Source organism: Palaemon carinicauda, chromosome 13 (genome assembly GCF_036898095.1).
Source record: "Palaemon carinicauda isolate YSFRI2023 chromosome 13, ASM3689809v2, whole genome shotgun sequence".
NCBI classification, from domain to species: domain Eukaryota; kingdom Metazoa; phylum Arthropoda; class Malacostraca; order Decapoda; family Palaemonidae; genus Palaemon; species Palaemon carinicauda.
Genome location: NC_090737.1, coordinates 36,376,355 through 36,400,708, shown reverse-complemented (window position 1 = coordinate 36,400,708; position 24,354 = coordinate 36,376,355). Strand labels below are relative to the sequence as shown.

At 43.6% G+C, this 24,354-nt stretch overlaps 1 protein-coding gene across 1 annotated transcript in view; it reads right to left on the bottom strand.

Moving 5' to 3' along the window:
* LOC137651501 (zinc finger CCHC domain-containing protein 8-like) overlaps nt 1-24,354 on the bottom strand; it is a 100,935-nt gene that overhangs the window by 53,670 nt on the left and 22,911 nt on the right. The window contains exons 2-3 of the mRNA XM_068384728.1: nt 16,448-16,561; nt 1,615-1,725 (exon numbers count right to left, since the gene is read on the bottom strand). Of these exons, the coding sequence (XP_068240829.1) occupies nt 1,615-1,725; nt 16,448-16,561 (225 nt within the window). The remainder of the gene's footprint in view (nt 1-1,614; nt 1,726-16,447; nt 16,562-24,354) is intronic.

Here is a 24,354-nt window from a genome sequence, read left to right as displayed (position 1 = left end):
TACAACCCCTACCTCTTCTAAAACCACCCTGTACTTCCAAGATTGCATTCTCTGTTTTATCCTTAATCCTATTAATCAGTACTCTACCATACACTTTTCCAACTACACTCAACAAACTAATACCTCTTGAATCACAACAATCATGCACATCTCCCTTACCCTTATATAGTGGTACAATACATGCACAGACCCAATCTACTGGTACCATTGACAACACAAAACACACATTAAACAATCTCACCAACCATTCAATTACAGTCACACCCCCTTCCTTCAACATCTCAGCTTTCACACCATCCATACCAGATGCTTTTCCTACTCTCGTTTCATCTAGTGCTCTCCTCACTTACTCTATTGTAATCTCTCTCTCATTCTCATCTCCCATCACTGGCACCTCAACACCTGGAACAGCAATTATATCTGCCTCCCTATCATCCTCAACATTCAGCAAACTTTCAAAATATTCCGCCCACCTTTTCCTTGCCTCTTCTCCTTTTAACAACCTTCCATTTCCATCTTTCACTGTCTCTTCAATTCTTGCGCCGGCCTTTCTTACTCTCTTCACTTCTTTCCAAAACTTCTTCTTATTCTCTTCATATGACTGACCCAGTCCCTGACCCCACCTCAGGTCAGCTGCCCTCTTTGCCTCACGTACCTTGCGCTTTACTTCCACCTTTTTCTCTCTATATTTTTCATACTTCTCTATACTATTACTCTGCAGCCATTCTTCAAAAGCCCTCTTTTTCTCTTCCACTTTTACCTTCACTCCTTCATTCCACCATTCACTGCCCTTCCTTATGCTGCCTCCAACAACCTTCTTGCCACATACATCACTTGCAATCCCAACAAAATTTTCTTTTGCTAACTTCCACTCCTCCTCTAAATTACCAGTTTCTCTTACTCTCACCTCGTCATATGCCATTTTCAACCTTTCCTGATATTTACTTTTTACCCCAGGTTTTATTAGCACTTCAACCCTCACTAGCTCCCTTTTACATCCACCTACTCTATTCCCCCACTCTTTTCCTACAACCAATTTTCCTTCCACCAAAAAATGATCAGACATACCGTTAGCCATACCCCTAAACACGTGCACATCTTTCAATCTTCCAAACATTCTTTTAGTTATCAACACATAATCCATTAATGCCCTTTCTACTACTCTTCCATTTGCCACTCTTACCCATGTATACTTATTTTTATCTTTCTTTTTAAAAAAGCTAGCACTTATTACCATCTCTTGTTCAACACACATATCTACCAGTCTCTCACCACTCTCATTTTCACCTGGTACGCCATACTTCCCAATGACACCTTCTACCTCTCCAGCGCCCACTCTAGCATTTAAGTCACCAATAACAACTACATAATTCCTTCTACCCAGTCCTTCTACACACCTAGTTAATTCATTCCAAAACTCATTCCGCTCTTCTTCACTTTTCTCACTACCTGGCCCATACGCACTGACAAACGCCCAACATTAAATATGATGTTTTTGTTTTTTGTGTGGAGTATCTATTATGAGAAAAATTAAATGTTTACTAGTAATGGAGGATTTGCTGGGCGTCCTCTACCTATCTATATATAATGACATCAATTATCAAATAACCATACCTGGATCAATTCTATCTGAAGATGAGTCATTACTTTGCTGCACTTCTTCATCAAGAGCCATTTCGCTGGAACTCAAAATTATAGGGACGGTGAGCTTTTCCTTTTCTTTGTCTGAAATAAATATAAAAAATCTTTTAATGAAATTTCATACTTGAAATCCATCTGTATAAATCTTAATTTTGATTAGATGAAAGTCCATAATACTTTAAACAGAATAAAAAACTTAAAAAAATAATTATTCTTTCTTAATTGGAATGGTGAAAAGATCTTAATACTAAAATAGAACTTTAATAATAAAATTGATTATCTACAGTATATACTAACTGAAATTCATATGGCTTTATCCTTTAAAAGGCTACCATTGCTTCGAAGTTTATCTTTTAAAAATATCTTGTTTTCCTTCATTGCCAACCTACGCCTTTGCTGTATAGATGGTGTTGTGTGGCAGGAAACATTGTTCATTTTTCAAATTACCAAGTCAAAGCAAATTCAACAAACTTCTTGACCTCAAATAATCACTAAGAAGGTGGGGGGGAATAAAACATGAATCTCAGGTGCTTCCCGTATATCAATAATAAATTTCATTATAAAAATTCCATAATTTCTATGAAACTAACCCAAGGTTCATATGGCTACATCCCACATTTAGCAGGAGGAAGGTAAGCGAGTAAATGTGACAAACCAAAACAATAACTATTTAAAACAAAAACTCTTTCCACCTGACACCAAATTAAAGGTACTTTGACCAATATCAGTTACCCAAAATAACATCACCCTTTTGCAACTAAAGGAACTAAAAACCAACAACATTTATAAGAAAACCAGGCTTCCTTTAATAAGACAAAGAAGTCTATCCTTAGAAGCACTACCCACTTCCTCTCTAAAAATGAAATTTAGGAAACAGAGGGAGATCATTCACTTTGCAATCATTTTTGGCCCTAAAGTTACCCGAGAGACAAAATCATTTCATATACAGCAGAGTTCACCTCCATGGAAAGAGCCTGAAGTTCACTAATATGTTTAGCCAAAGCCAACAAAAAGTGTTTTCAAGTTAAGATCCTTTAAACATTTCCCAAAAGGGTTAAAATTAGGATTTTTCAAATACTGTAACACCAAATAGAAATTCCAGTGAAATGACCTGATAAACGAAGGTTTCTCAATTGTAAAAGATATGAGAGTATCTGCAAAGATACCTGAATTAAATAAATCCAATCTAAGATGTTTAAGAATGGTAGCAGCATAAATAGAGATCATCTCCTCAGAGAAAAGACAACATAGAAACTTGACAATATTGTCCACACTAATTCTAGTCACTAATACTTTCCTGGATTTGTGTCAATCAAAATAGACATACCACGGTCTTTGATACAGAATATTAGTAGAATGTCTCTTAGAAGATAAGTCAATCTAGAGGGTCAGGAAAACCCTTTTCCAACAAGGATATGATGGACAGTCTCCATACGGATAGCAGAAGCCTCTGGGGCATTAGGTGCTGACTTGAGATAAAGGTTGTCAGGGTAAACTGGTCCTGAGAAACAACCTTATAGGGCAATCTGACAGCAGACCACAAATTCACAAACCATTCCCTCTGAGTCTAATAATGAACAACCAGAGTCATCTTACAAACCAACGTTATCCTAAATTATTTATCACCACACGAATCAAGAGAACGGGGTGAGCACATCCCCTTTCCATGCCAGAAGATTCGGCACCAGTAAACAAGCACAGACTCCAAAATTCCACACAAGCTATTAGGAGTGGAGATCTCCAGTTCCCCCAATCATCATCTACCTGATTTGTGAAGGATCAGCCCTGAAAACTCAGACTGCCCCCCAGAATCATCTCTAGGGCCTGTAGTATATATAGTAGGTTGAAGAATCATTGAAAAGTTTACCTTTTCAGAGTAATAGCCCCAATATCAATTTCACTGTTGGGTCTACTAAAAACTTTAGAAGTCGATCTGACATTAGGATCCATTTGGCTACCAACCCTATCATGATGCAACTGTTAACTGTTTATTTAAGAACTGTGAGTCTGTTGGTAAAGTCATTACTTGACAAGCCACATTATTAATAAGCGAGAAGATGGTTGCTCATTAGCACCTGCTCCAGAGGGAGGAGGGATAGGAAAATCATTCCTAACCTGTTCAATCTCAGAATCCAGGTAGTAGGTTGGCCAGGGCACCATTCACCCGTTGCGATACTACCGCTAGAGAGTTATGGGGCCCTTTGACTGGCCAGACAGTACCACATTGGATCCTTCTTTCTGGTTACGGTTCTTTTCCTTTGCCTACTCATACACCGAATAGTCTGGCCTACTCTTTACAGATTCTCCTCGGTTCTCATACACCTGACAACACTGAGATTATCAAACTATTTTTCTTCTCCCAAGGAGCTAACTACTGCACTCTAATTGTTCAGTGACCACCTTCCTCTTGGTAAGGGTAGAAGAGACTCTTTAGCTATGGTAAGCAGCTCTTTTAGGAGAAGGATACTCCAAAATCAAACCATTGTTCTCTAGTCTTGGGTAGTGCCATAGACTCTGTACCATGGTCTTCCACTGTCTTGAGTTAGAGTTTTCTTGCTTGAGGGTACACTCGGGCACACTATTCTATCTAACTTTTCTTTCTCTTGTTTTGGTAAAGTTTTTATAGTATATATAAGAAATATTTATTTTAATATTATTACTGCTCTAAATATATTTTATTTTTCCTTGTTTCCTTTCCTCGCTGGGCTATTTTCTCTGTTGGGGCCCCTGGGCTTATAGCATTCTGCTTTTCCAACTAGGGTTGTAGCTTAGCAAATTATAATAATAATAATAATAATAATAATATATACTGTAGGATTCTGGATCCCAGAAATGCAATGGTTCTACAGTAGAAGCACCTGAAGCAGAGATATTTCGAGGATTGAGTGTCAGTATTGCACTCGACTCTAAATGCCCGGTGTACCATACAACCCTTGCTAGTTGGTACACTAGAAACACTAGGCAAAATAACAGGAGTTAGCCTAAGGTTCACAGTAATGAAATGGCAAGGAGTGGATACGATACCTGAAAAGCTCGTTAAAACATGGGGGAGAATGGAATTATGTAAGTTTGCAACATCTGAGAAAGAAGCTAGTAGTTGCACTGGTTCTGAAAACGTCTCTAGATTACCAGTAAGAAGATATGACCTACCCACAGTCATTGACAGGACTATTTTTACATAGATTGAATATTGAAATTAATAACATCACTGCTAACTTCTGAGGGACTGGAGTTTGCCTAAATACCAACATTGTCCCTGCTTGCTATGTCCACTAGCCTGGTTTTCTCTGGATTCTCCCTAGACTTGAAATCTACTTCACGTTTACATTTGGAGTCCACATGAACCCGTTTAAATAAATTCTTGATATAATCTTCCATTAAATTGTCTGGTGTGTCTATACATTCTGAAAATCTATTTTATAAGATTTTTCCAGGAAGGCGAGACAATCTTTTCCTTCCTTTAAAAGGCTATTAGCACAAACAATGCCCGTATTCACTCCAACACCAGAATAAGACATCTGATTGAACTCACTATAATTCTAAAGTAATATTCAAGCACTCCTCAACCTGGAAAAGAGGAGCGCCGATAACAAGTTCGACCACAATGAGCTTGACGAGAACAACTGAAGAATGGACCAACTCTTGCCATACGCCATCCATACAGAAATAATATACAAGGGAAGGTTGGCATTGGAGAGTGAGGGAAAACAAGATTTTTTAAAAGATGAGACATCAATGCAAGGTTAACTTTTTGAGGATAACTACATTATGGCCCAATGCTTATCATAGTCACTTCGCCTTCATACAAAGGGGCAACTATTCTTTTCAACCATTCCATCAGAAACAATTCCCTCATTCATATACATATATAGTACCTTACAAACCTTGGTCAGCCTCTTGATGATACCATTTCATATCACATCATCTTGCTTGTTATTATTGTTTATAATGACAAGATATAAAGCCTACTATTTGACATAAACCCTAACTATAGGAGTCATGAATAAAGACTCTCCTGATATAACATACATGCAACTAAAAATAAAACTTTTGACTTTCTACTTCACATTAAGTCCTGTAAATATAAACCAAAACATTATATATCCTGTAGAATCAAATAAAATACAAATACTGAACAAAAGGTTCTATATCAGAAAAAAAAATTCTATCAGCTGTAAACTTGTGATTGTAGCTATACATACCTGTTGTCTTTTCTTCCTAAAAAAAATTTCCAAATATAAAGGAGTTTTAACCCTTTTACCCCCGGGGTATTTGGAAATTTCCAACCCTTAACCCCCAAGGGGTTATCTTTTTCCCAGCACATTTTGCAGTATATTTTTTTCAAATTGCTCTAACAGCCTTAATTTTTGTCATAGAGAGGTCAGGTTGGTCTCATTCTCTTGGAAAATGCCTGAATTTTCTCAAAAAATTATCAAAAAATATGAAAAATGTTATTTTCATTAGTAAAATAAATTTTTGAATATACTTACCCGATAATCATGTAGCTGTCAACTCTGTTGCCCGACAGAATTCTATGGAGGGATACGCCAGCTATCACAATACTAGAAGGGGGTGTTCTTACCAGCGCCACCTGTGGCCAGGTACTCAAGTACTTCTTGTTGACACCTCCTCAATTATTCCTCGGTCCCACTGGTTCTCTATGGGGAGGAAGGGAGGGTCAATTAAATCATGATTATCGGGTAAGTATATTCAAAAATTTATTTTACTAATGAAAATAACATTTTTCAATATTAAACTTACCCGATAATCATGTAGCTGATTCACACCCAGGGGGGTGGGTGAAAACCAGTGTACAAGATTAAAGGATAGCTAAGTATCCCATATTTCATATAACAGTTATCTCAAATAACAATGAAATAATAAGTACCTGGTAAGGAAGTCGAATTGAACCGTTACTCTGTCTCTTTTTTAAGTTCGTCTTCCTTACTGAGCGCAGCGTTCCTCTTGGAGGCTGAATCAACCCAAAGGTGCTAAAGTATACAGGGCTGCAACCCATACTAAAGGACCTCATCACAACCTTTAACCTCGGCGCTTCTCAAGAAAGAATTGACCACCCGCCAAATCAACAAGGATGTGGAAGGCTTCTTAGCCGACCGAACAACCCATAAAAAGTATTCAAGAGAAAGGTTAAAAAGTTATGGAATTATGGGAATGTAGTGGCTGAGCCCTCGCCTACTACTGCATTCGTTGCTACGAATGGACCCAGGGTGTAGCAGTACTCGTAAAGAGACTGGACATCTTTGAGATAGAATGATGCGAACACTGACTTGCTTCTCCAATAGGTTGCATCCATAACACTCTGCAGAGAACGGTTCTGTTTGAAGGCCACTGAAGTAGCCACAGCTCTCACTTCATGTGTCCTTACCTTCAGCAAAGCAAGGTCTTCTTCCTTCAGATGAGAATTTGCTTCTCTAATCAGAAGCCTGATGTAGTAAGAAACTGAGTTCTTAGACATTGGTAGAGAAGGCTTCTTGATAGCACACCATAAGGCTTCTGATTGTCCTCGTAATGGTTTTGACCTTCTTAGATAGTACTTAAGAGCTCTAACAGGGCAAAGTACTCTCTCTAGTTCGTTCCCCACCATGTTGGACAGGCTTGGGATCTCGAACGACTTAGGGCAAGGACGGGAAGGAAGCTCGTTTTAGCCAAAAAAAAACCGAGCCGCAAGGAACATGTAGCCGTTTCAGATGTGAAACCTATGTTCCTGCTGAAGGCGTGGATCTCACTTACTCTTTTACCTGTTGCTAAGCACACGAGGAAAAGAGTTTCTAATGTGAGGTCCTTAAAAGAGGCTGATTGGAACGGTTCAAATCCTTATGACATTAGGAACCTTAGGACCACGTCTAGATTCCAGCCTGGAGTGGACAACCGACGTTCCTTTGAGGTCTCAAAAGACCTAAGGAGGTCCTGTAGATCTTTGTAGGAGGAAAGATCCAAGCCTCTGTGGCGGAAAACCGCTGCCAACATAATTCTGTAACCCTTGATCGTAGGAGCTGATAGGGATTTTACGTTCCTTAGATGTAACAGGAAGTCAGCAATCTGGGTTACAGTGGTACTGGTTGAGGAAAACTACATTGGCCTTGCACCAGCTTCGGAAGACTTCCCATTAAGACTGATAGACTCTGAGAGTGGATGTCGTCCTTGCTCTGGCAATCGTTCTGGCTGCCTCCTTCGAAAAGCCTCTAGTTCTTGAGAGACTTTCGATAGTCTGAAGGCAGTCAGACGAAGAGCGTGGAGGTTTGGGTGTACCTTCTTTACGTGAGGTTGACGCAGAAGGTCCACTCTAGGAGGAAGAGTCCTGGGAACGTCGACCAGCCATTGCAGTACCTCGGTGAACCCTTCTCTCGCGGGTCAGAGGGGAGCAACCAACGTCAACCGTGTCCCTTTGTGAGAGGCGAACTTCTGAAGTACCCTGTTGACAATCTTGAACGGCGGGAATGCATACAGGTTGAGATGGGACCAATCCAGCAGAAAGGCATCCACGCGAACTGCTGCTGGGTCTGGAATCGGAGAACAATACAAGAGGAGCTTCTTGGTCATCGAGGTAGCGAATAGAACTATGGTTGGCAGACCCCACAGGGCCCAAAGTCTGCTGCAAACATTCTTGTGAAGGGTCCACTCTGTGGGGAAGACCTGACCCTTACGGCTGAGGCGACCTGCCATGACATTCATATCGCCCTGAATGAGCCTCGTTACCAGCGTGAGCTTTCGATCTTTGACCAAATGAGGAGGTCCCTTGCGATCTTGAACAACTTCCTCGAATGAGTCCCTCTCTGCTTGGAGATGTAAGCCAAGGCTGTGGTGTAGTCGGAGTTCACCTCCACCACCTTGTTAAGCTGGAGGGACTTGAAGTTTATCAAGGCCAGATGAACTGCCAACAACTCCTTGCAATAGATGTGAAGTGTCCTTTGCTCCTGATTCCATGTTCCCGAGCATTCCTGTCCGTCCAGTGTCGCACCCCAGCCCGTGTCCGATGCGTCCGAGAAGAGACGGTGGTCGGGGGTCTGAACAGCCAAAGGTAGACCTTCCTTGAGAAGAATGCTGTTCTTCCACCACGTTAGAGTAGACCTCATCTCTTCGGAAACAGGAACTGAGCCCGTCTCTAGCGTCATGTCCTTTATCCAGTGAGCAGCTAGATGATACTGAAGGGGGCGGAGGTGGAGTCTCCCTAACTCGATGAACAGGGCCAGCGATGAAAGTGTCCCTGTTAGACTCATCCCCTGCCTGACTAAGCATCGGTTCCTTCTCAGCATGCTCTGGATGCATTCTAGGGCTTGGAAGATCCTTGGGGCCGACGGACAAGTCCGAAAAGCTCGACTCTGAAGATCCATACCCAAGGAAACAATGGTCTGGGATGGAACGAGCTGAGACTCCTCAAAATTGACCAGGAGGCCCAGTTCCTTGGTCAGATCCATAGTCCATTTGAAAATCTCCAGACAGCGACGACTTGTGGGAGCTCTTAAAAGCCAGTCGTCTGACGGAGCCGGACACAAGATCATGATACTGCTGCACAGTCTGTAAACTGACAATCATGGGCAAGCGAGGAAGTACAGTGACAACCCGAATCTGTCTAGACTATCTGGGTCGTACAGACAACTCCTTAACGGGTTGCTGAGGTTGCCGCACTGCGTCACAACAAGTGCCTTCTGTTGGTTGTTGAACGTCTTCCCCGTGACACATTGACTCCGTAAACAAAAAATCCTCTAACAAGGACTAAGCTTGGACTGCATGTCATGCAACACAGCTCAAGGTCTATGGGAACAGGTGTGGTAACAGACGGGATTAGCGGCTGAAGTGGAACCATTACCTTCCCTGTAAGCATGTTATGCTTAAATAAAAGTCCATAAGAGGTTATGCAGCTAAAGGCTCCCTCCAAATGACAGAGTCCTCAAGGGAATATCAGAAGGAGGGAGAAAAGAACTTTCTCATCTACAGGGACCTTATGCTAGAAAAGCTAAGTTCTCTGAGTGAGGGTTCACTGGTGCAAAAGCAGCAGACTAGAAGGCAACGTTATGAAACTGCTTGACAGTCTAGTGAGTTGGCAACAACCCAAGATATGTTGAGAAGCATGCGGTAAGGTATGCAGAGCATGATGAATGCAGAGTATGCTGTATGCAGAGCATGCTGTATGTAGAGCATGTTGTATGCAGAGCATGCTGAATGCAGAGCATGCTGTATGCAGAGCATGTTGTATGCAGAGCATGCTGAATGCAGAGCATGCTGAATGCTGAGCATGTAGTAAGCAGAGCCTGCTGTAAGCAGAGCCTGCTGTAAGGAAAGCAGAGCGTGTGCATGGCGTTTAACATTTCTCAGAAATTCCATGACCAGTGCTAGAGTGCTTTATGCATGCTTGCATGGGGTTTAAAAATCAACATAATGTTTACCTTACATTCATAACTCATGATTCATATTTTTGCCATGGTTTGAAAATGGAGGTAAGGTATGCTGAACAGCAGAGTCAGAACGAGCTGGAACAACAACAGTGGAAGGTGCAGAAAGTTCCTGTTCCTGTGGTATGAGTGAAGCGTGAAGAGACCGAGGTTGCGCAGAACAAGGTAAAGTTCCCGCAAGCAGAGGTGTCTGAGGCGCAGGATCAGGGTGCACGGGTTGAGCTTGGTGCAGCAGCTGAGGAGACTGACTCACAGGTGGAAGAGGTTGTACCTCCACCGAGAGTTGCACCACCGGTGGAGCAGCCAGGGGAGGAGGAGGAAGAGTGGAGTAATCCTCCTGATCCCAAACCGAAGGTTGCCTTAAAGAAGGCTGAGGCTGAACAACACTGGGAACAGCGAACACAGAAAGAGGTTCAACATCGTACGCCTGGCAGATGGTGCTGCGACTGGGTGCAGCGAGTGCAGGCGGGTTGAGCACAGGCTGAACGGGTGCAGGGGAGGTGCAACACTCTCAGCCCGACACTCACGCAACAGGTCCGAAAGCTGTGCTTGCATGGACTGTAGTAGAGTCCACAACATCGTACGCCTGGCAGATGGTGCTGCGACTGGGTGCAGCGAGTGCAGGCGGGTTGAGCACAGGCTGAAAGGGTGCAGGTGGAGGTGCAACACTCTCAGCCCGACACTCACGCAACAGGTCCGAAAGCTGTGCTTGCATGGACTGTAGTAGAGTCCACAACATCGTACGCCTGGCAGATGGTGCTGCGACTGGGTGCAGCGAGTGCAGGCGGGTGCAGCACAGGCTGAACGGGTGCAGCCGGTTGGTGCACCACCGGTGCAGGCGGGTGCAGCACAGGCTGAACGGGTGCAGGCGGTTGGTGCACCACCGGTGCAGGAGGAGGAGGAGGTGCAACACTCTCAGCACGACACTCACGCATCAGGTCCGAAAGCTGTGCTTGCATGGACTGTAGTAGAGTCCACAACATCGTACGCCTGGCAGGTGGTACTGCGATCAGGCGGAGCGAGCATAGGCGGGGGGAGTGTAGGTGCACTCTCAGCCCGACAAACTGATGACTGAGGAGAGTCAGAGCTAACCCAATGACTGCATCCGGGTTGTTGAACTTTACTTTGTGCGTCTGGCATAGGTCTGGACTTTACGTTTAAGAGGTCTTAAGACCTGAGACCAGCGTTACTCTGCCTTTATTTTCTCCTCTAAATCTCTTCTGCAGACGAGCAAAATAAGGGCTCAATCGTCTGCGGGTGGGAGTGACGGTCTCGGTAAGACACGCCCACAACCACCGAGGATACTTCTGTGCGCCGATCAAGGCCTGCCGAACCCTTTTGCCCTTCGACATTGCTTCTCCCCTGGGCTTGGGAGCTTGCAAGAGGTCCCGGACTGGGAGGACGACTGGCGCGCACAAAAGAACCCTCACGCATAACACTGACATACTTTGCGCTAATCACTTATCACTTTGATTTCTGTTTGCACTTATTTCACTGAACTCGAAACTTTAAGTGGTTTGTACCTGAAACACGCAATTCTATCCTTCTCAAAAGTTAGTAATTGCGAAAACAGAATTACAATGTAACAGAAAAAACTAATGAAAGAAAATTCAGTGGCTGGAAAGAGACTAAACACTAGATCACTCTAGAAACGTTTAGTTTCTTCCCCTAAAGAGACTAGGGATAAGAGCAAAACGATAACGACGTTACTCGTACGCCTGGCAGGCTTGAGGGAAACGTTTATCCTCTTTCTCCCTCCGTCTCTATCTCTCTCTCTCTCTCTCTCTCTTGACTTAGAACCTGAGAGAAGAGCCCAATCATATATATCGTTAAAACATATTATTGTTAAAGGAAAAAACTGAAATATTTCCCAAAAAGAAAAGTTCCTTATTAGGATCAAAACCTAAGTTAAGAAAGAATGAACAAAACGCTAGACACGGTTACTCTTACTGCAATGTGAAACCGTGAACATTCTTTCTCTATCGTAACGATAGAGTGCAAGTTGAAACGTTCTGAACGTCAACAACTGCCGAGACAAACAAAACGTTAGTTCAACTTTGAAAAAGTACGAGACTATCAAAGAAATTCTTTCAAAGACCTTAAAATAGCATAATATGTTAACAGGTAAAACCGAAATGACGGGCTCACGATAATTAACTTCGGTACCAAGAAAAGACCGCCTACTATTAGGAAGGTCGAATATAAACAAATATAAAAATTAATTTTAATAAGATTATAATAAAAGGAAGTTAATCTATAACTTTTGTTAAGCAAAATTAAGAAAGAGAGTCTATACTCTCTTAGACACCAACACTTCCGTCTAAGGGAAGGGTCGGCCATTGAAAGGTGAACGAGAGTTCATACTCTCTTCGTCACCAAAATTAATCAAATTAATTCCAAAAGCTAACTAAGCTAAAATAGAAGTTTCCAGTAAAGCGACAGCCGAAATCAAAGAGAAATACTTCACCAAAGTCGTGAAAATACTCCAAGAACATAAGCGTATCCCAGAACGTCTTGTCAGAAGCACGACAGAGGAATAATTGAGGAGGTGTCAACAAGAAGTACTTGAGTACCTGGCCACAGGTGGCGCTGGTAAGAACACCCCCTTCTAGTATTGTGATAGCTGGCGTATCCCTCCATAGAATTCTGTCGGGCAACAGAGTTGACAGCTACATGATTATCGGGTAAGTTTAATATTGAAAAACAAATTTTTATAGCATTTTTTTGCAAGGACGTACCGGTACGTCCATGGGGGTAAAGGGATGGCTTTTGTGAAACGTACCAGTACGTCCTTTGGGGGTAAAAGGGTTAACATACAGTATTAAAACATATGTAAACATAAATCCTTATATATTAGTCACTACAGTTATAAAAAAATATTTCAATCTAGTTAATTTCTGTCAGTTGTTAATAAATGTAATAATAAGTAACAGTGTCTACCAACCAGATGTTTTCATACAAAATACAACTGCAAAATATGATTGTTAGGGATCAGTCATCATGTCACTATTAACCTTCACTGCTCCCTCAGCCTGAAGCTGAATATTCCCCTCTGGTATATAGCCTACTGATCTACTTTATATCTGAGTTTGCATTGAACATTGAAAAATATCTTTATCATGTTTAACATTCTTGCATAAAAAGTATAAGCAGTATAGATTTTTTCAATATAACTACTGGCACAGTGGGCCTCAAAATCCCTCAAGAATCGAGTAAAACTCTGGCCACTTTTTAGCTGAAAGATCCCAGGCTTGAGGCTCTTCCTGGAATCAAGGGCCTTGTGAGGTCGGACAGATGGCAATCTCCCTGGAGGGACTGGACACTGTCAGTAGAGGACCTGTTTGAATTTAACTTTGTTGTTAACTACTGTCCAGGTGATCAGAATGCCACAGCAGACTGGTTATCCCACTGGCCTGCATAAACTGACAGTTTGCTTGCTACTGAACTTACCACTCCCAAGTTGCTTACTGGACTGGCCTTGTATAATGTTCTTGGTTGTCCAGATTCTCTTATAGAATCTTTGAAGCTAGTCTGAAATGCTGGATGGAAAAGTCAGGTGTCGCATCCGACTATCAGCTGAAGGGAACCAAGCTATGGGATGCCTTAGTTCAGCAATTTCTGAAGGACGCTGGTGGACTAGGCTTCAAACTGGAAAAGACTAGCAGGAACAGGATCAAGGCAATGCGTTTTCCAGGTACAGTCCCAGCTCTGGAATTGTTCTTGGCATCTATTGTACCTGAAAATCTGGGTCCATTGGGGTCCCACTTGTCCTGTAGTCTATTGTGATCTACCCGTCACTGAGCCTCATTGTGTGCATCTTCAGTGTCTGTCTGGAGTGCATTTTAATCCTCTGATCGAGTTCCGTAATCACGTCCCACCCCCTGACGTGAACCTGGGCCATAAGGCGGAGGTGAAATCTCGTGTGCCTGACGCTGAGGGCTTGGTCACTGATGATCAGGAAGCACCAGAGGATTGTCACGTAATCCAGTATGTAGCTGAAACGGCACCTTGTCAGTCCAGTTGTACACATGTGTCTTAACACTCAGCAGTAGGTATGGTAATGATACAGGAAAACTTAATTTGTGCACTTTATGATACAGGGGCACAGGTTTGTCTTTAATATGTCTTGGCATAGAGTACCAGGTACTGTCAGAAGAACAGTTAGTCGGGTTGATCGGTTCTTGCACCAGCATTCTACGCTACATCCAGTTACAGGTGAAGTGTCCTTCCGCATAGAGACTACCGCTGTTTAACTATGCAGTGGTAGCTGCCAAACCTTTTGTTTTGTTCTTGGTAGGAATCTACTGGACGCATCCTACCTGACACAGGATTCACCCCGAGAACAGTTGGTGCAAAACCAAACTACTATTCAGGTACTCTCAGTCTCCCCACTGCATACCGAGACCATTTTTAAGAAGGTGACTGACCCTGAACCTAATCGTGGAGTGTTCTCCAGGAATGCTCTCCTGTTCTTTAGTCAGGTGGCCAAGATCCAAGGAGATCATCGACAGATCCAATCAGTCATCAAGATGATCTACTCCGGGGTTCCTGCATCTAGAGTTCCATACTCCTATCTGCCCTATAGGAGACATTGGTCTGACCTGGAAGTGCACCAAGTTTGCTAGTGAAGTGGAACCCAGAAGGCTCAGTAGTCCAAGTAGTTACCTTCAATGTCCTGATAGACCTACTTGCCGAGACACAGGTCCTCAATGCTCACTGGGAGATTGGGAAAATGACTGCAATGCTCCATCGACTTCTATGGCACAAATCTTTGATTAGTGTAATCAGGGATATGTGCCGGACATGTTGAGAATGTCAGACTTTTAAGGTTTCAAGGAAGCTGTTTGCCCCGCCAACCTTGAAGATAGTGACCTCTTCTCCTTTTGAATTGGTTGCTATGGACCTTGTAAGTTTCCCAACAACCAGTACTGGTTTTATTGGGTGTCTGATGGTAGTTGACCATCATTCCTAGTGGGTGACTGCTGTACCCATTGCTGTACCCATAAGGAATAAGAAGAGCAGTACGATATGCCAGGCGCTTTAAGACCGAGTTTTCCTGATATTCTTCGTGTTCCAGTTCAGATATTGACTAATGTTGTACATGTGGAAAAAAAACTCCATACAACCCTCTAGTAATGGTGCAGTGGAGCGGGTGAACCATACCATTGGTGAGTTATTGAAGGTGATTTCTGGGGAATCTTAGAAATGGGACCAGTACTTATCCCAAGCAGTTCTCAGCTACAACCATTCCCACCCCACTGAGATTGGCTATACTCCAGCTGAGAACATACTGAAGGGTGCTCACAATGTTGATAGTACAGTATCCCATTGCTGTCAGCAGAAACGAGAGACCCTTAGGCTGAAGGACATCCTCGGTACAAATTGTGGTAATTGTTTACAACACAACGCTCTCCATTTACTCCAAAATAATGCAATCCTGCAGTTCTCATCTTCTTGCACAGTAATTCGGTGGTTATTCAAATTCTGGGAAAGCAATAATTAGCAAGATATGTTGAGGAAGGGGGAAGGGGTTATAAAAAGAAAATAGCTCAGTTTCCTCACCAAACAACTTGGAACTGACATGTCAACATAGTCAAGCATACAGATTTCATGATGCCAGCATACATAACAGAAGTTTGTGATGCCAGCGTACATTTGATATACTGTATATTCAAAATATACTGTATAAGTATGGATACATAATAGATTACTGAATGGGATATTTTAATGGATTTTCACTTCCATTTATTTTGAAACATTTAATCCAACAATCCTTTCCCGTTCTTCCTATCCAGCCACACACAGATATAAACCAACAAAGTATCTGTATTATCACCTTTTCTGGACCCTGGTTTCTTCGATCTGTTCTATAGTTTAGAAATATTTCAACTTTGACGCTGAAAGGATGAACTGAAATCCCAAGATCACACACATGATACAATCAAACTACAATACTTTGGAACTACTTTATGTTGGAAAAGTTTAAATAGTGATGTTTTAGTCTACATAACTCAGGGGTCTGGTTAAACTAGATATCTAACTAATATATATACTGTCTAATAAAAATAAATATGCCTATTAAAAAATAATTTTGTTACAATGATCACCTTTTCGGATGATTTTAACGAGTTATCTATTTCAACCTCTGAAATGTCATCAGCAATAACAGCTTCTACATCTGAAGAGAACAGTTCTTTTAATACTTACTGAAACAAGATTCAAAACCTTTATAACAAAATTAAAACTTATGGTATCATAAAATATTTTGAATTCCCATAAAATTAAGTAAAAAATCTATTATGTTACCTCTTGACAAACTGTGTGTAACCTGGATTTTATTTATCTCTACATTTTACTCATCAAATTCAATTTTAAAAATTATAATCAAAACTTACCCTCGATGCTGTGTGGGGAACATTCCCAAATATCTATTGTTATAAATGAATCTTCACTATCCATCAACTCTTCTGGATCTTCACTTTCAGAAGAAATGATTATTACATTTCTTGCTATTTTTAATAAAAATATGGAATTAATAGTTTTTCATAGAGTAATATGACTGAATTTAGAACATTTTGGGGTCTGAAGAAAAAGTGCTCTAATAAGCAGTTTCATTATATATATATGTATATATATATATATATATATATATATATATATATATATATATATATATATATATGTATGTATGTAAATATATATAATATATATATATATATATATATATATATATATATATATATATATATATATATATATATATATATATATATATATATATATATATATATATGTATATATATATATATATATATATATATATATATATATATATATATATATATATATATATATATATATGTATATATATATATATATATATATATATATATATATATATATATATATATATATATATATATGTATATATATATGTATACATATATGCATGTATATATATATATATATATATATATATATATATATATATATATATATATATATATATATATATATATATACACATATACATATATATATATTTTTGGGCTCAAGCCATGTCGTCCTGATGGAAGTTCCTTAAAGGCAGCTTCCTAGGGTATATTACAACTACAGCGATATTCCCAGAGAATTTACCTTCAGGTACCCAGAATTCTAACTCCTGGAGCGAGTATCCCTAAGAAAGACCTTAGGGATATCGTAAATATCAGTGGACGTATTCTTGACACGCCTCATAGCAATCTATACCCCGAATAGAGTTAACACTTCGTAGGGGTAAAATGGCAAGAAAACGAAAACGATAAGAAAGGGGGGGGAGCCGTTCATAAGGCATCCCTCCTCCCCGTTTCGAAAGCGTGCCCTGCGCCGCTCACGGCGCCATCTGTTTTCCTTTTTGCGTAGCTCTACGACTCGGTGTATTTTCCCTGTTTACTACCCAATCTTGGAATTTTCTCGTTAATAATGCTTTCTCCAACTTCTTCTGCCTCGGATAAGTTGAGTATTATTTCTTTTATGTATAAATGTAGGCTCTTGGTTAAAATTAAAGTTATTAAAAGAGTTTTCTTTGATACAAGAGCTGTTGCCTGCTGGAGGCATCATGGATGCTGTCGCTCGCTAGAATAGGATTTATTTGTTAGCAAGAGCGACGTTCCCAGCCCCTTTGCGCTTAAATATTAGCTACTTAGCTTATTTAGGAATTCTGTTATGATGCGATAGTCATGTGCCTGGCGAAATTACCAAGGCTACCAACACTAGTCTTCGTAGGCTAGTTGTTGGCCTATGTACTCCCTGCATGATAATTAGTCTTCCAAATGTGAAATTTTTGTTTTAAGCGTTAGGCAACGTTATACATATTAGTCCTTTTCGAGTACCTTCCAAGATAGTATTGATGTGAGTTTCGGTGAATTAGGTAATCGATTCTCTTAGTGCCTAGGCTAGGTTGTCTTAGGTCATTATATATTATCTGTTCCCCGTTTGCTCCCTTCTCTTAGGGGAAGGGGCAAACCCTTTCCCTCTGTTTAAGCCTTAGGCTTAACTCTAGTGGTTTATTTGAATTAATCTTCAAATATATCTATGCTGGGGTAGTACTGTACCTTCCCGTTCCAACAGTATTGGTTCAGAGGGTGACAGTACAACAGTGTTTAGTCTGAGCCCGGTTTGTCTGGCATGGGGCAGAGTCTCCCTTGCCGATTGACTCGGGCACTAAGGGTTCCCCCCTTAGTCCACCTTGTTGGGTTCCAGTAGTGATCCCTTTACTCGGTGACTCTTCAGACTGTCCTTGCCGTTCCGGTCTCGGGATATGTTCCCTTTTCTGGAAAGGCAATTCCTTCCTTGCCGTGGTTCGTGGGAGGCAGCCAGTAGTGCCGGCCTCCCTCTCGGGTCTTTCTCTAACTGAGATGAACTGTCTTAGTTGGGAATGACCCTTAACCAAGGTAAGGTTGGATAGGACCCTCTGTCCTTCCCTTCTCTTTTTCCGTTCATTATGTCAGTCGTCTGCATCCTTGCCTAGCCTAGGTTGGGATGAGGAACTGACGTGGTCTCCTGTCGGCCGGCAAAGTGTGCCGACCGGCAGAGACCATTACTGTGAGTGCTGCCCGGTCCTTTCTTGGTCCCTCTATCGCTGCCGTCTGAAAATTCAGTAGGCAGCGGTTAGGAAGCTTGACTTAGTGTCTTCCCCTTCCTTTCGGCACTCTTTCGGGTGCCGGGCTCAGAGACTTATAGTCTCTTAACCCGGCATTCACTCTTTTGTCTTAGTATGTGTTGTCCTTGCCGTCTGCCGGCCTACAGGCCGGCCGGCGGTGGGGAGGGGTGTTCTCCAGTTCTCTTGCTGTCGGTCGGCGTTGGGTGTATACCTTTGCCGGCCGGTCTATTGCTCATCTGCCGGCCACTACAAGTGGGGCCGGCAGCCGAGTGCTGCCTAGTGTGTGGGGGCCAGCCGGCAGGGTTTGTTTACTGCTGCCGGCCGGCCCGCAACACTGCCCAGTCAGCCGGCCACTAAATATGATGGCCGGCAACTCAGTGCAAACCGGGTGGCTACGGTCTGGCAACCACTGCCGGCCGGTTCAGGCATGGGTTCTGGAGTTCTCCCCAATAAAGGTGATCTGATGTTGTGTACTTGAGATCTACCTTTCGAAAACAAGGGGGGGGGGGGTGCTGAGCGGCAATAGCCGGCTGGCACACCACCCTCAGGTACTGTATCAGTCCTCTCTTGGTGGTATATTCAACCAAGGGAGTTCATGATGTAGTAGGTTACAACACTGTCTTTTCTATCTTACTTGTGTTACTGGTATAATCACCTGGTGTCGCCTTACAAGGATAAAAGATAATTCTTTTATTCCTGGCCAGAATGGTATTATTTTTACCTTAGGTGTGAGCTACACCTAATTTCCTTTGGAAATACGTTCTCTGGTTATTCTAGTAAAGACTAACTATGTGACTTGGCCGGTGGGCTTCCACAGGTGTTTGTGTGGGTTTCACAAGTAGGTGTCTTTCCCTTATTCTTTTGTTGAATACTCATTTGTTACATGTGAATTAAAATTCACTTGATATTCATGGAAATTTTTCTTCTTTTACAGGAGGAGCATCCGAAGTGTGATAGTGTCTTCTGCAATGTCCGCAGTAAGAACTTTTGCGGACATACCTCGTGTAGGAGGCACGCAGCTTGTGCAGCCTCCAATGATGAACATCGTTACTGGGATCCGCAGGTATGTGCTGTATGTACTAACCTGCTTTCAGAGGCTTTTGAATCCCCTAGGTCGGCGGAGTCAAGAGATGCAGCGAGGGAGAGGCTTCGTGTATGGGTAAGGGGTTTTCAGAAAAACACCACTGGACCTTATCTTCCTAACGAGAAGATGAGGGCATACCTTTTTCCCAAGGCTTCCCCTGATGCTGTTGTTCCCCAGCCTCGGCCGGAGATCCCTCTGATCCAGATCCCAGTGGAGGAGGATGTCGCTGACGCCTTGCAGGACATCCAGTTGGACGACAAGATGTCCGACTTGTCTGATCGTGCGGAGCAGGATCTCCTCGCAGAGGGCGAGGAGCAGGATCGAGATCTATTGCTGTGGAGGAAGAGGTTTCCGTTTCATCAGACGTGCCGGTTCAGGTCCCTGAACCTATCCCCTCTACCTCGTCCGCTCTTCCAGCAGAGCTTGGACAGGCTCTCTCTTCCATCGTTGGTATGATCCAACAGATGCAGAGGGAGAATAATCAGAAGGCCGCTACTTTGGAGCTCCAGATGCAGAAGATCACAGCATCACGTGGACCTCCAAAGAAGCTCAACGTTAAGGACCTTCCTCTGTGCTCGGATGCCAACCCGTGGAGATATGCCGAGCACATGCCGATGACGATTGGGAAGATCGTCATGTCGGAGAAACTGGGTTCAGTTCCCCTTGAGGAGGTGGAATTCTGGCCCAGTAGAGGGGCCTACCCGGACTGCTATGTCCGTTTGAAGAAGGAGCCGGCTTCGAAGGAGGAGACAGAACCAAAGGAAGTGATTATCCTAGATCACTCCAAGGCTCAAGCCACCTTGACAGCTGCTTTAAAGGAGAGGGGGTTCTCAAACTCGAAGGTTGCCGCCTTGAGCAAGAAACACCCCTCCTTTGTATCCTCCCCGGCTAGGGCCTTCCCCTTTATGCAAAAGGGGTTTGCGGCCGTCATCAAGGCAGTTGAAGCTGGCAAGCCGTGCCCGTCTTTGGAGGAATGTAAACCTCTATCGCTGGCACTGCCAATGGATAACAAGGACTGGAAGGAGGTGCACCTTACTTTCTCGGTTGGGAAGTTAGACGCCGACATTGCAGGACAGCAGTTCGGCGAAAACCTTCCCAAGTTGTCGGAATTCCTTCTTCGGAGGGAATTGGACACAAAGGAGCGCCTGGCAGCCTCGATGTCTCTCCAGACCAACATGGAGACGATGGCTAGCGACCCCAAGATGCCAGAGATGTTCATGGTTATGGCCAAAATCCATCTGGCCACAGTAACCAAGGACCTCTATTGCTTTGTTAAAGCAAGGAGAGCCTGTAGGGAGTTTGTGTTTGCCTCGGCCACAGTGAGGCACGAACCCAAGAGGCTAATTTCATCCAACATCTGGGGTAAAGATCTCTTTCCCAAGGACGTGGTCAAAGAGATCGTGGACAAGGCTGCCACTGAGAACCGCAATCTTCTCCTGAAGTGGGGCCTGTCCCTTAAGAGGAAGTCTTCTCCGGATGAGGGCCCTCAGCCGAAAGGAAAGGCGAAGAAGTCAAGGTTTTCCTCCCGGCCAGCCAAGTCCTTCAAACAGCAAAGACCACAGCAGCAACAGCCAGCTTTGCCTCCGGTTCCACAACTGGTAGCCCAGACCCCGACCACCTTCCAATGGGTTCCCCAAGCAATGTCATCAGCTTCCCCTGCATTCAATCCCGTGTTCGAGGGACAGTCGACCACGTTTCGTGCAAGACCCAGAGGAGCAGCTAGAGGGTCATCAAGACGCCCCTCTAGGGGACGAGGATTCAGAGGTGGTCGCGGCCAGGGAGGCAAGACTGCAGGACAGTCAAAGTGAAGTGTCGCCGGTAGGTGGGAGACTTCAGTATTTCCGGGATCGCTGGACCTTCGATCCCTGGGCCCACAGCCTTCTCAAAAATGGACTGGGTTGGAGTTGGTACAGTACTCCGCCCCAGTGCCCTCAATTTTTCCAACACTCCACCCCCGTTTTGGAGGAGTACATCCAAGATCTGTTGGAGAAAAAGGTGATCAGGAGGGTAAAGTCCATCAAGTTCCAAGGGAGGCTGTTTTGTGTTCCCAAGAAAGACTCGGGGAAACTCAGAGTCATTCTGGACTTGTCACCACTCAACAAGTTCATAGTGAACCACAAGTTCAAAATGTTAACGTTACAACACATAAGGGCCTTACTGCCCAAGAGGGCATATACCGTCTCCATCGACTTGTCAGACGCATATTGGCACGTTCCAATAAGTCGTCGTCTCTCCCCCTACCTAGGATTCAAGCTACAACAAAAACTTTACGCTTTCAGGGCGATGCCCTTCGGACTAAACATAGCCCCAAGGATCTTTACGAAGCTTGCGAGCGCAGCTCTCAAACAGTTACGCCTAAAAGGGTTCCAGGTAGTAGCCTACCTGGACGATTGGTTGGTGTGGGCAGCATCCAGAGCAGAATGCTTGCAAGCTTCCCTACAAGTGATTCAGTTCCTGGAATATCTAGGCTTCATGATCAACAGAAAGAAGTCTCGTCTTTCTCCAGCTCAGAGGTTCCAGTGGTTGGGAATTCACTGGGATTTAGTGTCACACCGTCTTTCCATCCCGATGTCAAAGAGGAAGGAAATAGCAGGGTCTGTCAGGAGACTTCTAGGTTCCGAGAGGATATCAAGACGCGAGCAAGAGAGGGTTTTGGGCTCTCTTCAGTTTGCATCAGTAACAGACCCTGTGCTAAGAGCACAGCTAAAAGATGCAGCGGGAGTATGGAGAACCTTTGCATCGAAAGAGCGAAGGGACGTGAAAAGACCGGTCCCACTTCGGCTACGTTCTCTTCTCAGACCGTGGTCTCAAGCCAGTCGTCTAAAGAGGTCTCTACCTCTTCAGCCACCCCCCCCGTCAGTGACAATCCACACAGACGCCTCAAAGGTAGGGTGGGGGGGTCACTCCCATCGGAAAAAAGTGCAAGGAATCTGGTCCAAGCTATTTGGGACCTTTCACATAAACTTTCTAGAAGCTATGGCAGTACTTCTGACCCTGAAGAAAGTATCCCCACGTCACTCGATCCACGTAAGGTTGGTACTGGACAGCGAGGTGGTTGTGAAATGTCTGAATCGGCGGGGATCGAGATCCCCACCTCTCAACCAGGTGATGTTAGCCATATTCCGACTGGCGGAGAAGAAGAAGTGGCACCTGTCAGCAGTTCACCTTCAAGGAGTCCGGAATGTGACCGCGGACGCTCTATCCAGGGTAACACCGATAGAGACAGAATGGTCCCTAGACGCAGGATCATTCTCTTTCATCTTGAGTCAAGTCCCGGAACTGCAGATAGACCTCTTCGCGACGAAGGACAACAAGAAGCTGCCGAAATATGTGTCCCCATATGTGGACCCTGCGGCAGAAGCAATAGATGCGATGTCCCTCGATTGGAACAGATGGTCCAGGATCTACCTGTTTCCCCCTCACAATCTGATGTTGAGGGTCCTCAACAAACTGAGATCCTTCAAGGGAGTAGCAGCAATAGTGGCCCACAAGTGGCCGAACAGTGTATGGTTCCCTCTGGCTCTGGAACTACGACTGAAGTTCCTACCACTCCCGGACCCAGTTCTGTCCCAGCAAGTCCAGAAGTCGACTGTCTTCGCTTCATTACAGAAGACCCGAACCCTGCAGCTCATGATTTTCTCTCCCTAGCGGTGAAGAAACGGTTCGGAATCTCGAAAGATAGTATCGACTTCCTGGAAGAATACAAGTGTAAGTCTACTAGGAGGCAGTACGAATCTGCATGGAAGAAATGGGTAGCCTTTGTCAAAGATAAGAACCCGCACGAGATCTCTACGGAGTTCTGCCTATCCTTCTTCATTCACCTCCACGGACAGGGGCTGGCGGCGAACACAATTTCTACATGTAAGTCAGCTCTAACAAGACCCATTCTATATGCCTTCCAGGTAGACCTCGCTAACGAAATGTTTAATAAGATCCCAAAGGCCTGTGCTAGGCTTAGACCATCAGCTCCTCCAAAGCCTATTTCATGGTCATTAGACAAAGTCCTTCATTTTGCCTCATTACTAGATAATGAGGAATGTGCGTTGAAGGACCTGACTCAAAAAGTGATCTTCCTTTTTGCCCTTGCTTCTGGGGCCAGAGTTAGTGAGATTGTGGCCCTCTCGAGAGAGGAGGGCCGAGTTCAGTTCCTGGATGAGGGAGAACTGAACCTGTTTCCGGACCCTACGTTTCTCGCTAAGAACGAGTTGCCCACCAACAGGTGGGGTCCCTGGAGAATCTGCCCTCTGAAAGAAGATGCATCTCTATGTCCCGTAGAATGCCTTAAGGTCTATCTTCGTAGAACTTCAGACTTCCATGGGGGCCAACTATTCAGAGGAGAAACATCGGGCTCGAATTTATCTTTAAATCAACTTAGGGCGAAAATTACATATTTTATTCGCAGAGCGGATCCTGACAGTTCACCCGCAGGTCATGATCCGAGGAAAGTTGCTTCATCTTTAAACTTCTTTAATTTTATGGATTTTGAACACCTTCGTTCATACACTGGCTGGAAGTCTTCCAGGGTATTCTTTCGCCACTATGCTAAGCAAGTGGAGCAGCTAAAGAGGTCTGTGGTA